The sequence below is a fragment of the Aedes albopictus genome, chromosome 1 (assembly GCF_035046485.1).
Source record: "Aedes albopictus strain Foshan chromosome 1, AalbF5, whole genome shotgun sequence".
Lineage (NCBI taxonomy): Eukaryota > Metazoa > Arthropoda > Insecta > Diptera > Culicidae > Aedes > Aedes albopictus.
In genome coordinates, this window is record NC_085136.1 from 308,954,554 (window position 1) to 308,971,391 (window position 16,838).

Here is a 16,838-nt window from a genome sequence, read left to right on the forward strand (position 1 = left end):
ACGTTATTCATGCAATACGTGCAGCTTCAACGGCGTGGTTACATGGCAATACACGCCTTTCTATTTTCAAAAAAATCATATCAAGAAAACTAAAAAACATACATCACTAATATTTAACATGATACGCCAAATTTTCTGAAATTTCTGATGAAATATAAAAACAGTCCCGAGACCATGGAGTCGCGAAAAAACTTATATTTACAAATTTGTTGATCCCAAACACAAACCGGTCCATTTTATCTTATATTTTCTGAAAACTTTAATAGTTATTTAGGCATGGTACACAAATTACGTAACGCTAAAATCGGCGATTTCAGACTCCCCCCCCTCCCCCATGTAACGCTTTTTGTATGAAAACCAAACATATTTTGTATGACTTGTAACGCTAAGCTAGACTCCCCCCCTCCCCCTATAGCGTTACGTAATTTGTGTACGATGCCTTACATAGGGTATCGGGATGCTTCGTTGGCATAGCCCCCTCGTTCGGACTATCTCAACGTTAACCAAAAACTCAAACAAACACGCATAACTGGATATCGGAAAAGCTATACGGCAAACAACTGTAACATTTCGTTTCAATTTTAGCACTTTTGAGCATTAAAAATGAATGAAAATGTCACTTTGTTTAGCTTTTGTAGACACCATGATTCTTCGGCTTAGTGGGTAGTCTATACACATGATCATAAATGGCATGATTCTGGAACATTTCGAACTGACTATTCAATAACTGAACATTTGATGCGGCGGTCAAAGACGCTATTTTGAACTTGTATATTTGTTTTCAACGAATAATAAATAATTTACAAGTTGAATGTGGGCCGAATATTGAGGACATTTTTTTCACTATGTACTCAAATCTTGGCCCATCAGTAAAGTGACGTCAACAACATTGCTTGCGTAAGAACCAGAAAGAACGAACAGGAAGAAAGATTTTGTGTACAGTGACTGTAAAAATATAACACAATAACAGGGTTGCGTTGTTTTCGTTAATAAATTAAGAAAGAACTTAAGTTTAAGTGATTTGTTCACAGTTTTTTGAAAATATGGCTCCAAAAATGTAATGTACAAGTAAGATTGGTGAATAAACAGAGATATACTTCAGCAGAAATATTGAAAAAATTATATAATAAGTGGTTCTAGTGCATGGAAAGCAATAGGCCAACGTTGTATCCACTAATAGGCCAATTTTTGTACCATAGACCAACGTTGCATACCATCGCATCAAGTCTTTTCAACTTAATAAAGTAAATTCTTGAATATTTACGTTAGTTTACTTCCAACTGGGGAAACATGCATTACCTAGAGTGTGTAATAGGGCCAACATATTATTTCTAGTGCTATTAATTCATGAGTTATGGTCAAAATTGTCAATGCGGCTTGCAAATTAGGCCAAGGAATGGTACATATACCCTATGTGATGAGTTGCAAAAAGTTACGACTCACTCAAAGTGCAAATTTTCGGTAATGCCAATCCGTGTGGTCAATTATGAATTTCAAATAACTCAACTTACATATGCACAGATGGGTAAATTATTAGTTAAATTGGGAAAAAATCCACAGCTCAGGTGAGATTTGAACTCACGACCCTTATTCGCTAGACAAGTGCTTTAAGTCATAAGGTTCAATTCTAATCTCATCGATCTATATCATCTTCCCCTAAACCGCAGTTGCCGGGTCATTAATTGGCTCGGTTGCTTAGTTGGTAAAGCACTTTTCTAGCGAATAAGGGTCGTGAGTTCAAATCTCACCTGAGCTGTGGAAAAGTCGGGCCCCGCTCCCACAAAAATAAGGTGTCCGCCGATTTTCGTGTTCGGCTCCAGTGTTCCCGCGCTCAACCGAATGATTGCCGCGACGTCGGTGACAAAAAGTGATTACCTTCTACAGATGAGCAGAAACAATATCCAGATCAGTGTGAAATCCAAAACGCATTTTTCTGAAGTGGTAAGCACACTGGAAGCTTCGGGAATCCAGTTCTACACACATGGAACTAGTGATGAAGTTCCGGTGAAAATGGTTCTCTCGGGCCCATATAGCCGAGGCGGTAAACGCACGGGTATTCAGCATGACCATGCTGAGGGTGACGGGTTCGATTCCCGGTCGGTCCAGGATCTTTTCGTAAAGGAAATTTCCTTGACTTCCTTGGGCATAGAGTATCTTCGTGCCTGCCACACGATATACACATGCAAAATGGTCATTGGCAGAGGAAGCTCTCAGTTAAAAACTGTGGAAGTGCTCATTGAACACTAAGCTGAGAAGCAGGCTTTGTCCCAGTGAGGACGTTACACCAAGAAGAGGAGAGGAGAGGAGGTTCTCTCCGGGTTGCCGGTGTATCCGGTGGAAGAAGTGATGGAAGAGCTCGCGTCAGTGCAAGTGCATCCGACCAGTGTTCGCCAGCTGTCCACATCGAAACACGGTGATTACGCGCTATACTTGCTGCAGTTTCCGAATGGTGCCGTTAAACTGCAGGACCTTCAGAAAATAGACTCGCTATTCAACGTCATCGTTTGGTGGAGGCACTACTCCAAAAAGAAGTCCGACGTCGTCCAGTGCTTTCGATGCCAACAGTTCGGCCACGGAATGAGAAATTGCCACCTGGAGGCAAAGTGTGTGAAATGAGGTGAACGGCATCAAACATCGGAGTGCATTCTAACAGCAAGAGGGGACACTGCTGCCAACGAGGACCGCTCGCAAATCCGCTGTGTAAACTGCAGCCAAAACAAATACTGCAAACTACATGGGATGCCCTGCTCACCTTAAGCATCTGCAGGATTTGAAGGCCAAGAGGAGGACGAGGCCGAACCCGAGGAACAGCTCATTGAAGGTTACAACGGTGCCTGTACTAGCTCCCAGTCGACCTGGTGGGGACTTGAGTCACTTGCTGGGCAGTATCACGAAACCGAATCTTTCGTATTCTCAAGTCGTGCAGGGAAACCCCCAGCCCGAGCCATCTAACAACTTGTTCATCGTTGAGGAGTTCATGTGCCTAGCTAATGAACTTTTCGTCAATCTTTCGAACTGCCAATCGAAGGCAATGCATTTCCTCGCACTTAGCGAGCTTATCATCAAGTATGTTTACAATGACCAATCTTAACTCCCTCAAGGTGTTGAATTGGAACTGCCGAAACAAGGTTGAGGAATTTTTCCACTTCCTTGGGAACCACGAAATCGATATTGTTGTGATCACGGAGACCTGGCTCCAACTAAACAACTCAATGTATCACGAAAACTACACTATTGTGAGAGCGGATCGAGACTCGCCGGATGCCACCCGTGGGGGAGGAGTAGCGATTCTGGTGAGGAATGGAATTTCTTACTCCAAGCTGGAAACTTCGACGCGGGCGATTGAAGCTGTCGGCATTACTGTGGCGGCAGATCCAACACCAGTGAATATCATCGCTGTCTGCTATCCCGGGTCGAACCATAGGGCAACGCTCTGCCAGTTCAGACGAGATTTTCGCCAACTGTGCAGCATCGACGAGTTCTTCCTGGTGGGTGATTTGAACGCGCGGCACAGGATGTGGTACTGCACCAAATCCAATAAAGCAGGACGAATTCTGCACCAAGAGTATGAGTCCACGGACTTCTACATACATGCTCCGGAGACTCCCACCCGCATTCCGACTGGGCGAGGGAAGCTTTCTACTCTGGACTTGGTGATCTCTAACAACCTGGTGCAGATGTCGAGGCCGATAACACACGTCGAACTGTCGTCGGACCACCTGCCCGTAACCTTCACAATCAACGCTGAGATTCCAGTAGCCCCGGCGGGAAAGACCATCCGCTGCTTCGACAAAGCGAATTGGAGCACATTCGCTCGAAAAGTCGATCTGGAAATTGACCTTTCTGCAGACTGGATCAAGGATCTAGATCGCCCGGAGAAAATCAACGATGCAATAGGCAAAATCACTTCGATAGTAAAGGCGGCTGAAGAGGCTGCTGTCCCTACGCGAAGAATCCTCCCAAAAAAGAAGGAAATCCCCGACGAGCTGAAGCTGCTGATTCGTTTGAGGAATGTTCGGCGCAGGCATTTTGTTCGTAGACGTGACCCGCTGATTGGAGCGGTTGTACACCACCTGAACAACGTTATCAGCACCAGAAGCGCAGAACACCGATACAGGAACTTTGGTTCGATGCTGAAGAATCTGAATAATGGCAGCAACCAATTTTGGAAGCTGACGCGCAGCCTCCGGAACACGGTCAAGTACAGCCCCCCGCTGAACGTGAACGGTAACCTCGTAGTGAGTCCATCACAGAAAGCCGAAGCGTTCGCAACAACGTTTGCTGCCGCTCATAACAATGAAGAGCAAGGCGATCCGGAAACTTCGGCGGTGGTGGACACTGCAATCCACCAAATTCGCGGTGCAAGACCACCCGTTCCTAATGCAGCCCTGGTCAAACCGAAAGAGGTGAAATCAATCATCCGCACGCTGAAAAACCGGAAATCTCCCGGACAGGATGGAATCCGGAACACCTGCCTCAAGCACCTACCAAGAAAAGGATTGGTTGTTTTGACCAAAATCTTCAACGCGTGCTTGGCCTTAGGCTATTTTCCGACCGGGTGAAAACACGCCAACGTGATAGCCATCCCGAAGGCAAACAAAGATATCACCAATCCAGGTAATTACCGACCGAAAAGTCTCCTGAGTAGCCTTAGTAAAGTCCTGGAAAGGGTAATCCTCGCACGGTTAAACCGTCACCTGGAGACGGAAGAAGTCGTTCCAGCGGAACAGTTCGGCTTCAAAACGGGACACTCAACGGTGCACCAACTTGCTCGCATCACACAAAAGGTGAAACAAGGATTTCGAACGGGCAATTCGACTGGTATGATTCTTCTCGATGTGGAAAAAGCCTACGACTCCGTGTGGCAAGACGCCGTCGTGTACAAGCTCTTCCGTTCGAATCTCCAACTCTACCTGGTCAAGATTGTGCAATCGTTCCTTTCAAATCGGATTTTCGCGGTTGCCGTAAATGGTGAAAGCTCCAGCGCCCACAACATCCCCTTGGGCGTGCCCCAAGGATCAGTCCTGAGTCCGATCCTCTACAACGTCCTAACCTCGGACGTACTGATGGTAGATGGAGTATCGTATGCATTCTTTGCGGACGACACGGCTTTCCTGGTGTCGGACAAAGATCCGCAAGTCGTCGTTACTCACCTCTAAGCGGCGATGAATAGTCTCCAGGAATTCCAACGGAAATGGCGAATCAAACAGAATGCAGGCAAAACTCAGTCGATTTTCTTCACCCGGAGGCGTGCTGCTCAATACCTCCCCCGTAGGACGATCACCGTCAATGGTCAGCAAACTCATGGGACGATGAAGTTAAATATCTTGGAGTGCTGTTCGACAAGAAGTTGAAGTTCGACAAACATGTAAACTACGTCACTGGAAAAGTCGATCGTTCTACCAAAGCGCTGTACTCCCTGCTGAATCAACGGTTGAAACTGTACATCAAAAACAAGCTATTGGTAGTCAAGTGCATCATCCGGCCAATTTTCACCTACGCATCGGCAGTTTGAGGCAACTGCGCCAAATCTCACCGCAAGAGGCTGCAAGTCAAACAGAACAAGCTGCTCAAGATGGTTCTCAACTTGAACCCCTGGTACCCGACCGACGATCTCCACAAGCTGGCCGGAATCCTCACCATTGATGCAAGCATCGAACGGGCCTCGAGATCCTTCAGGACGTCCTGTGAGATGTCAGCAAACCCGCTAATCGAAGCACTCTTCCCTCAACATCTGTGATATTAGTTTTAAGTCATTCTGAAATCTAGGGTTTTTTTTGTTGATCTCTTTTCCCTAAAAAAGCTACATGTAGCTAGCACTTTTCTGTTGTTTGTATTTATGTATCTTAAATGAATTTGACTTGTTCTCAGCTGAAAGGTAAACCAAATCTCTGAAATGTAAATGTAAATATTAAATGTAGTAACGTTGAATTCCAGAAAAATAAATTAAATTAAATTGAATTGAAAATAGAAATTATGATACTGAATTTGCATAAAATATTTTCTATCCTTCAAAAAATAAATCCTTAAATTGGGCACCCTAATGACGGAATAAAAAAAATATGGGTCTAATCATTTCCGATGCGCTACAAACCAGCAAAGTATCACGACAATCGGAGTTCCACTACATCGATTTTTTATGTAATGATTGATAAATAATTAAGATTTCTTCATAATTATTGATATTAAAGAACATCAACCGAAGATAGGATGCCATCCACGAAGGAAGAAAAAAAGCGATAATTTCCTTCAAAGTTCGCTTGGAAAACTCCAAACTAACCAAGAGTCCTAACTAAATAAAACGGACGGCCGGCCGCCACCAGGTGGAAACTAATTTAATTTCACGCTTGAACGTGCTCTTCCTGAGAACTTCCTGAGAAGTCATTACTACGCTCGCGGAAACGAAGAGCGAGAGTCGGCAGTACTGTCCGTGTAAATTAGCCACTGACTGACTGGTTGTTAGTTCAGTTCAGTTTTCCGCTCCTGTTTAATGAAAACGATTCTTTCCGAATGAAAGAAAACTTCACTGAAAAGAAGAAGATGAAAAAAAATGTTGAGAACACCTACCTTCCACGATGCCGGTGTACACTCGCGACAGATCGAAATCGACCGGCCCCTCGGTGTTGTCGATCTGGATGTCCCGAGCAAACACCGAAGACGGGTCCTCCCGCAGCACCAGCCGGAAGTCTCTGTGGAGGGATGGGAAAGAAAAAAAAATGTTATTTGAATATACATATTTGTGAGATGGAATAATCAAGTAGAAATGAGGGAAAGAATCCCATTCCAATTTCTTCAAAATAGCTATGAAGCACAAATATGTGTGAGTTTATTCCATTTTATTCATATTTTGATTTTTTTTTTGATAAATCAATAATTTTCAAAAAACAATGTGCAAATATTTGGAAAATTTCTTGAAAATTGAGCATAGAGTTTCCTTGATCACCTGAGAATTCCCCAAAAACTTATCTCTTGGGGACGTCCTTGCTCCACAATGAAGCTGATACTTATTTCTGTTTCTTCAACAGATTCAATGCCTCTCAAAACTCCTCCATTATTCAAACCACAAATCCACCTGGAGCTCTTCCCAGCTCACAATCAAAGCAACTTCTAGGCTGTCAGAAATCCACCTGCCTTCTCTGGTGGTGGTCGCACCTTCTGCTCCTTTCGCCTGCCATTCCAGATCAATTTCAATCACCGTTGTAGTTGGGGTTTCCCCCCCATGTGAGATCCGAAAGATGAAACCAAGCCTCCAGTTTCGCTCACAATCCTCAACGAAATGACAAGAGCAGGATTTCCGTTCCACGGAAGGTCTGTCTACCACCTAGACCTAGGAGAAATCAACGTCGACAGGTGCGTACGTTCATCGAGAAGGAGTAGAAGCCTCACCTTACCGCATCCGTCATGATGACGGAATGAATTGGAGCAGGTGGTGTACGGCCAAGGGTTTCGGGTGTCAGCGTTCTTGGCAAGAGTAAGCTTCTTATCTTTGGGTAAATAGTTGTTTTACCGAAGAAGACAACCCGGTTGGGAAATTGTTTTTTGATGTAACAGGAAATGGTTCACTTGAATGTTAGCAATAATTGAAACAAATATAATGGCACAACTAAAATATAACTAAGTATACTATGAACAATCCAGCTCTGTTTTGAATGTCCACTTTGAGGTGATATAGGAGAAATTATAACTCGGGGTGCCAATCATTGCTGGTGCATAGTTTAGCTACCGAACAGATCATTGAAACTTTTCCGCAAACTGATTCGGAGAAGGCTTGTTCCTAATTAACGGAATCATGTGAAAATTTCACACCAGAATCGTCTCATCAGAAACTTTGAAGCTTCTCATCAGAAGTTCGGAAGCTTCTTATCAGAAGCTTGGAAGCTTCTCATCAGAAGTTTGGAAGTTTCTCATCAGAAGCTTGGAAGCTTCACATCAAAAGCATAATAGCTTCTCAGCAGAAGCTTGAATACTTCTCATCAGAAGCTTGAAAGCTTCTCATCAGAAGCTTGGAAGCTTCTCATCAGAAGCTTGGAAGCTTCTCATTAGAAGCTTGGATGCTTCTCATTAGAAGCTTGGAAGCTTCTCATCAGAAGATTGGAAGCTTCTCATCAGAAGCTTGAAAGCTTCTCATCAAAAGCTTGGAAGCTTCTCATCAGAAGCTTGGAAGCTTCTCATCAGTAGCTTGGAAGCTTCTCATCAGAAGCTTGGAAGCTTCTCATCAGAAGCTTGGAAGCTTCTCATCAGAAGCTTGGAAGCTTCTCATCAGAAGCTTAGAAGCTTCTCATCAGAAGCTTGGAAGCTTCTCATCAGAAGCTTGGAAGCTTCTCATCAGAAGCTTGGAAGCTTCTCATCAGAAGCTTGGAAGCTTCTCATCAGAAGCTTGGAAGCTTCTCATCAGAAGCTTGGAAGCTTCTCATCAGAAGCTTGGAAGCTTCTCATAAGAAGCTTGGAAGCTTCTCATCAGAAGCTTGGAAGCTTCTCATCAGAAGATTGGAAGCTTCTCATCAGAAGCTTGAAAGCTTCTCATCAAAAGCTTGGAAGCTTCTCATCAGAAGCTTGGAAGCTTCTCATCAGTAGCTTGGAAGCTTCTCATCAGAAGCTTGGAAGCTTCTCATCAGAAGCTTGGAAGCTTCTCATCAGAAGCTTGGAAGCTTCTCATCAGAAGCTTAGAAGCTTCTCATCAGAAGCTTGGAAGCTTCTCATCAGAAGCTTGGAAGCTTCTCATCAGAAGCTTGGAAGCTTCTCATCAGAAGCTTGGAAGCTTCTCATCAGAAGCTTGGAAGCTTCTCATCAGAAGCTTGGAAGCTTCTCATCAGAAGCTTGGAAGCTTCTCATCAGAAGCTTGGAAGCTTCTCATAAGAAGCTTGGAAGCTTCTCATCAGAAGCTTGGAAGCTTCTCATCAGAATCATGGAAGCTTCTCATCAGAAGCTTGGAAGCTTCTCATCAGAAGCTTGGAAGCTTCTCATCAGAAGCTTGGAATCATCTCATCAGAAGCATGGAAGCTTCTCATCAGAAGCTTGGAAGTTGTTCATCAGAAGCTTGGAAGCTTCTCATCAGAAGCGTGGAAGCTTCTCATTAGATGCTTTGAAGCTTCTCATCAGAAGCTTGGAAGCTTCTCATCAGAAACTTGGAAGATTCTCATCAGAAACTTGGAAGCTTCTCATCAGAAGCTTGGATTCTTCTCGTCAGAAGCTTGAAAGCTTTTCATCAGAAGCTTGAAAGCTTCTACACAGGATCTGATGAAAAGCTTCCAAGCTTCTGATGAGAAGCTGTCGCGGACGCGGTAATTTCATAATTCGCAATCAAAATTAGCAATAAATGCTGATCAACCTTCCGTCGGTCAGTAACCTAGGTCGACACGCCCGAAAAGGGAAAAGGAGGAAAAAAACAAACAAACCCGACCCAACATATGGGCAACGGTAGCAAGTGCATTGACATCAACCCGAATCTGTGGAAGCAAAGAAGGCAGAAAAAGGGTCCCATCTCAAGCATTTCCCGAGCTTGCTATTTGACACTGTATGTACGCCACCCTCGACAAAGCGACACCCGCGCGCGGTAGGAAGAAAGAATTGAACAAAAATAGATGAACGCTGGTTGCCTATCGGATGGTGTGTCAGGAATCCTGATGCACTTACACGGCCTGCACGGCTGCACCGATCAATGCGCAAGATAGAATAGAAGCACCCGGCGGCTAAGCGCAAGGGAAATAAATAGAAAGGTCGTAAATTGCGGCGATAATTACCCTTTGTCAGTTGGCGGAGATGCGTCCCCTTTAGGTGGCAAGTCAGCTTACCAGTAGGTAGCTGATCAATATTGAAACAATCCACCAGCCTCGTCTTGCTTAGGTTCCACGGAACCGGCAGCGATAATCAGAAAAGGGCCAAAGGGACGACCGCCGGCAGGGTAATAAAATTCCCAAAAAAGACTTGGGAACAGAATGCGCAACCGTCTTGCGGTGAGATAGCGCTAGGATCGATGCACCGTAGGTTGATTATGTAGAACCGGCGTACATCTATCGGGTATGACTCGATCAGGCTCTGGGTGTGGAAAGTCGTAAAAAGGCGACCGTACTTATGGAAGTCAGATAGTGCGGGAGGGAAAATATTATTTTTAAGTTAGATTATTAGAATTCTGGCATCTCTTTTTGTCTTTAGAAGTAAGTGTGGGTAGCCAGACCCACATGCCCTATAAAAGCGGCTTGCGCCGCTGGAAATACAGAAGTTTCGAGTTGGAAACGCTCGGGTGAAGTTGTCCCTCAATCCGAAATTCACGAAAACCTCGCAACGACTTTTGATTCTATAAGGTTCTGAAGACGGAACATAGACCGCCCCCCTAAACTACGCGGTACTAGGCCCTTCCCAACCTTATTTGAAGGAAAAAGTCTAGCGCTTAAGGTCTAGATACTTCTCTTGGGTGAACCGAGAGATTTCTCTATTCCAAAGGCAAAACCTTGACTTAGACGATACAAGCCCTTTGGACGAATTACCCTTCTGAAGACGGAACATAGGCCGCCCCCCTAAACTAACGCGGTACTAGGCCCTTCCCAAGGCTAATTCGACTTAGAGCTAGATTCACAACAACCAGCCAAGTCTGTTGTTGGAAATCGCAATCTCACTGACCACTTACATCAAGGGCGTGTCACACCGAAGAGCTTCCTTCGCGGCGTAACACCGGGTTACGTAGTGTTCTCTAGGATAGGCTAGGCCCGGTGTTCTTCGGGCCCCGTGCGTGACAGAAGCTTCCAAGCTTCTGATGAGAAGCTTCCAAGCTTCTGACGAAAAGATTCCAAGCATCTGATGAGAAGCTTCCAAGCTTCTGATGAGAAGCTTCCAAACTTCTGATGACAAGCTTCCAAGCTTCTGATGAGAAGTTTCCAAGCTTCTGATGAGAAGCTTCCAAGCTTTTAATGAGAAGCTTCAAAGCTTCTGATGAGAAGCTTCCAAGCTTCTGGTGAGAAGCTTCCAAGCTTCTGATTAACAACTTCCAAGCTTCTGATGAGAAGCTTAGAAGCTTCTGATGAGAAGCTTCCAAGCTTCTGATGAGAAGCTTCCAAGCTTCTGATAAGATGAGAAGCTTCTCAGCTTCTGATGAGAAGCTTCCCAGCTTCTGATGAGAGGCTTCCAAGCTTCTGATGAGAAGCTTCCAAGCTTCTGATGAGAAGATTCCAAACTTCTGATGAGAAGCCTCCAAACTTCTGATGAGAAGCTTCCAAACTTCTGATGAGAAGTTTCCAAGATTCTGATGAGAAGCTTCCAAGCTTCTGGTGAGAAGCTTCCAAGCTTCTGATGAGAAGCTTCCAAGCTTCTGATGAGAAGCTTCCAAGCTTCTGATGAGAAGCTTCCAAGCTTCTGATGAGAAGCTTCCAAGCTTCTGATGAGAAGCTTCCAAGCTTCTGATGAGAAGCTTCCAAGCTTCTGATGAGAAGCTTCCAAGCTTCTGATGAGAAGCTTCCAAGCTTCTGATGAGAAGCTTCCAAGCTTCTGATGAGAAGCTTCCAAACTTCTGATGAGAAGCTTCCAAGCTTCTGATGAGAAGCTTCCAAGCTTCTGATGAGAAGCTTCCAAGCTTCTGATGAGAAGCTTCCAAGCTTCCGATGAGAAGCTTCCAAGCTTCTGATGAGAAGCTTCCAAGCTTCTGATGAGAAGCTTCCAAGCTTCTGATGAGAAGCTTCCAAGCTTCTGATGAGAAGCTTCCAAGCTTCTGATGAGAAGCTTCCAAGCTTCTGATGAGAAGCTTCCAAGGTTCTTATGAGAAGCTTCCAAGGTTCTGATGAGAAGTTTCTAAGCTTCTGATGAGAAGATCCAAGCATCTGATGAGAAGCTTCCAAGCTTCTGATGAGAAGCTTCCATGCTTCTGATGAGAAGCTTCCAAGCTTCTGATGAGAAGCTTCCAAGCTTCTGATGAGAAGCTTCCAAGCTTCTGATGAGAAGCTTCCAAGCTTCTGATGAGAAGCTTCCAAGCTTCTGATGAGAAGCTTCCAAGCTTCTGATGAGAAGCTTCCAAGCTTCTGATGGGAAGCTTCCAAGCTTCTGATGATCAGAAGCTTCTGATGAGAAGCTTCCAAGCTTCTGATGAGAAGCTTCCAAGCTTCTGATGAGAAGCTTCCAAGCTTTTGGTGAGAAGCTTCCAAGCTTCTGATGAGAAGCTTCCAAGCATCTGATGAGAAGCTCTCGCGCTTCTGATGAGAATCATATTGTAGCAATCTTTTTGTGAACAAGAGGTCTTGTAAACTGTGTTCTAGGTTCACATAGCGCCTAGCAAGTTTTCCTATTATCATTCAAAACTTCACAATATGAAGAACTCTATCCCCGTATTAAATAGTCACCCAGGAATAAACCCTCAACTTCAATTTGAACTTCCTGAAAGGCTATAACCTACCATATGCCACGGTTACCTTATGCTACCCCTTCTTGTATCGAGAGTCACGCAATTTACTGACGCGATACACTCGGCAGCCGACTGGCAGTCAGTGCGACAACTTTTCCCTTAAGCAAGCTTCATAAAACATAAAATTTAAACTTTTCCCTCTCGTAAAGTAAGATCGCGTCTTCAGTTCTGCAGCAGGAGGATAGGCGTACCCAGCAAAAAAACTTTCACGCGACCGAGCGCAAACTTTCAACCTTTTTCCTGCTTTTCCTAGGACGAGACGACGACGACGAGAGGAAAGTTTACGTGACCCATCCTGGGTGATCCGCCCGGGGACTTTGACAAACTTTTCCACGAAAAGAGCGTAAAAAGTGCGCGATAAAAGTGCTGCTGCCTGCCGGCTGCCGGTTCAGCCTAGAAAAGCCAGAGGCCGTGGAAACTCCGAAACACGCGTCGATTTTCCTGTGCTAGGTTGGATTCAGGGAGGTGTGCGAGCTGCGGGGACACTTATTCACTGACTGGCTGGCTGGCGTAGTCCATTGCTGCTGTTGCCGTCGTCGTTCGTGCCGTTCCACCGTTTGGAAGTTTATGGTTGAAAGTTTAGCATATTTTTTCGCTGCAAGCGGCTGGTTCTCGGCGGCCCGGAGTTCTCGGAGGTGGTGGGTGGCTCTGGGTTAGTAACTGAGATATGACCGGTTGTCGTCGATGGTGGCAGCGAAAAAGATGGTTTTTACAGAGAAAGTTTTGTTTTTTTTTGCTGGAGGATGGGGGAATTAATGGAAGAGTTCGAAAATGTTGGAAAGGGTGAAAGTGTGAATTCAATTTATGGAATTGAGCAAAAGTGTTGAATTATTAAGTCTACGAGGTGAAGCCGAAAAATGTTGCCTAATATTGGATTAATTTCGGAGATATTTTAAGGGTCGGAATTCTCTGGCAATGTGGAAAAAGTGCCAGTTTGTGGAAATTTGTTCTTCCAAAACGAAAACAAACAAAAAATCTGATGAAAAGTTCCCAAATTTCTGATGAGAAGCTTTCAAGAAGCTTCCAAGCTTCTGATGAGAACCTTTCAAGCTTCTGATGAGAAGCTTTCAAACTTCTGATGAGAAGCTTCCAAGCATCTGATGAGAAGCTTTCAAGATTCTGATGAGAAGCTTTCAAGCTTCTGATACTTTTTTGATGAAAAAACTCAAGCTTCTGATGAGAAGCTTCCAAGCTTCTGATGAGAAGCTTTCAAGTTTCTGATGAGAAGCTTTCAAGTTACTGATGAGAAGTTTTCAACCTTCTGATGAGATGCTTCCAAGCTTCTGATGAGAAGCTTCCAAGCTTCTGTTGAGAAGCTCTTAACTTACCGATGAGAAGCTTTCAAGTTACTGATGAGAAGTTTTGAAGCTTCTGATGAGAAACTATCAAGTTTCCGATGAGAAGCTTCCAAGCATCTGATGAGAAGCTTTCAAAATTCTGATGAGAAGCTTTCAAGCTTCTGATAAGAAGCTTTCATACTTTTTTGATGGAAAAACTCAAGCTTCTGATGAAAAGCTTTCAAGCTTCTGTTGAGAAGCTTCCAAGCTTCTGATGAGAAGCATCCAAGCTTCTGATGAGAACCTTTCAAGCTTCTGGTGAGAAGCTTCCAAGCTTCTGATGAGAAGCTTCCAAGCTTCTGATGAGAAGCTTCCAAGCTTCTGATGAGAAGCTTCCAAGCTTCTGATGAGAAGCTTCCAAGCTTCTGATGAGAAGCTTCCAAGCTTCTGATGAGAAGCTTCCAAGCTTCTGATGAGAAGCTTCCAAGCTTCTGATGAGAAGCTTCCAAGCTTCTGATGAGAAGCTTCCAAGCTTCTGATGAGAAGCTTCCAAGCTTCTGATGAGAAGCTTCCAAGCTTCTGATGAGAAGCTTCCAAGCTTCTGATAAGAAGCTTCCAAGCTTCTGATGAGAAGCTTCCAAGCTTCTGATGAGAAGCTTCCAAGCTTCTGATGAGAAGATTTCAAGCTTCTGATGAGAAGCTTCCAAGCTTCTGAGGAGAAGCCTTCAAGCTTCTGATGATAAGCTTTCTAGCTTCTGATGAGAAGATTTTAAGCTTCTGATAAGAAGCTTCCAAGCTTCTGATGAGATGCTTTCAAGCTTCTGATGAGAAGCTTCCAAGCTTCTGATGAGAAGCTTCCAAGCTTCTGATGAGAAGCTTCCAAGCTTCTGATGAGAAGATTTTAAGCTTCTGATGAGAAGGTTTCATGCTTCTGATGAGAAGCTTCCCAGCTTCTGATAAGAAGCATCCAAGCTTCTGACGAGAAGCTTCCAAGCTTCTGATGAGAAGCTTCCAAGCGTCTGATGAGAAGCTTCCAAGCGTCTGATGAGAAGCTTCCAAGCTTCTGATGAGAAGCTTCCAAGCTTCTGATAAGAAGCATCCAAGCTTCTGATGAGAAGCTTCCAAGCTTCTGATGAGAAGCTTCCAAGCTTCTGATGAGAAGCTTTTAAGCTTCTGATGGGAAGCTTTCAAGCTTCTGAAGAAAAGCTTTCATGCCTCTAATGAGAATCTTTCAAGCTTCGTTCAGTTCAAGCTCACGTTCAGTGAGCGAACATGAACGTGTCCCACATTTGGACGGTTTCGCGCCGTCATCGTCATCGTTTGTCAACTTCAATGAAGCCGTTGTTGCCGCTATGAATGTAATCCGAGCCGAAATCCCACCATCTCCACGAATCCAGTAAGCGTGGCAGCCACCACAGTAACTGCTCGCAATCCTCCGCAAGCTCAGCTGCTGTGTGTGTATGTATGTGGCAGGCAGGCAGGCAACAATAATTCCGGACCGAGCTGGGTGGTTCTCTATCCGTTTCCTACATACGTAGGATACGCGTCATCTCAGATCCGCAGCTCCATTAATCAGCAGTGGGGACGCCACCGCCGCCGAGCGAGGTCTGATCGGCTGGTATCATCCCGAGTAATACTCTGCTCGCAACGATGTAGCAACATCCGAGGTGGTGCTGTTGGTGGTGATGGTGGTTCGCTGTGGTAAACGAAACTGGCAAACTTTGAAACATGTCGTCACCAATTGCCCACAAGCGTTTGTTTCTGTTCTCTTTGAACAGTCAGTCGTCACACAGTTAAAGGTTGAGGACTCGCTGCGGTGGGAGTAACGGAGCAAGCGGTTGAGAGGTCCTTGTCATGTTCTGTGAAATCCTCGTTCAACTTCCCCAGGAACAACTCTACGATAGATACCCGAGACCGAGTGGATTGCCACACAACTGGAAGAGAGAGTAAACATACATAGATTGGCTTTTAAACTATTGTCGTCGTCGTCGTCGTTGGCAGATGGTCGGTCATGTTGGCAAATGTAAATAGTCAACGGGATCAGCCAATTCCAGAAAGGGAGGCACGAGAGGCAGTTCGTTTGAAGTCGTTTGATATATGTTGAAGCCGCTGCTGGTGCAATTTCGAAGGGGAGCTGATGTAGACTAGTCAGTGACTAATTAGCGTTGTAATGCTACACTGGTAGGTATCAATGTCTGCGATGTTGGCATGTGAACAATATATTAAGAAAAACAACCTTGCAAAACTACAGTATTCAAGCTTAGAGTATTCAAGAGCAAATCCTGAAGAAATTCTTAGGCAAATTCTTATGAAATATTCTAAAAATCTTCATACTGTAGATTCTTTTCATCGTCATCGTCAAGGTGTATCCCTATCGCTTAGGTGATACTATCCCTTGTACATTATATTCCTCTGTTTAGATTATTCATCTTCGACAAGGTCCGAATCATATTTCCTTAAGTTCAACCGCATCGGCCAAATAGTTTCACATCAGTTAGGTTGTTCTGCCTCATCGGCCAGAGTCAATGACATCGTTAACTTTGTACCTCCTCGTCCATATTGTGCCTCACGCCATCGATCAATTTCAGCCTCATCGTGTAATTTATACCTGATGCGTTCAAGTTCAACCTCATCGACCACATTACGCCTAATCGTTCAGGTTTTACTTCAGCAATCAGGTTTCAACTCAAACGAAAAAGCTATCGCAATACTGTTTTACAATGGCTTCACACTCGCTGCAGACTCATCATTTTTGCAGTTTTTTCAAAGAGTTTGCCTCATCGTCCAAATTTGTTATCCTTCGCGAAACTCAACCGCCTTGTCCAAGATGCACCTCCTCGTACTGTATCAGTCAAATCAACGATCAAACTGTCAGAAGTCTACCTCTTCGACAAGGTTCAGTTTCATCATCCAAGTTATACTTTCTTGTTGCAACTTCATCGTCAAGTTTGTACCCTATCGGTCAAGTTCAGCCTCATCGCTTCATCTTCCAGTCCATAACTGATGCGTTCAGGTTCAACCCCAACGATCCTTTTATGCTTCATCCTTTGCAAGAGGCATCGGCATCACCGAAGATATACTTCCTTGTACAGCGTCAAACACTCGACAAGATTGTACATTTTTTTGGTTCAACCTTATTGTCTCAGCACTCAAACTAAATCTCATCAACCAGATTC

General features: G+C 44.5%; 1 protein-coding gene across 1 annotated transcript in view; it reads right to left on the bottom strand.

Moving 5' to 3' along the window:
• LOC109621728 (uncharacterized) overlaps nt 1-16,838 on the bottom strand; it is a 634,920-nt gene that overhangs the window by 404,203 nt on the left and 213,879 nt on the right. The window contains exon 4 of the mRNA XM_062847117.1: nt 6,568-6,689. Within this exon, the coding sequence (XP_062703101.1) occupies nt 6,568-6,689 (122 nt within the window). The remainder of the gene's footprint in view (nt 1-6,567; nt 6,690-16,838) is intronic.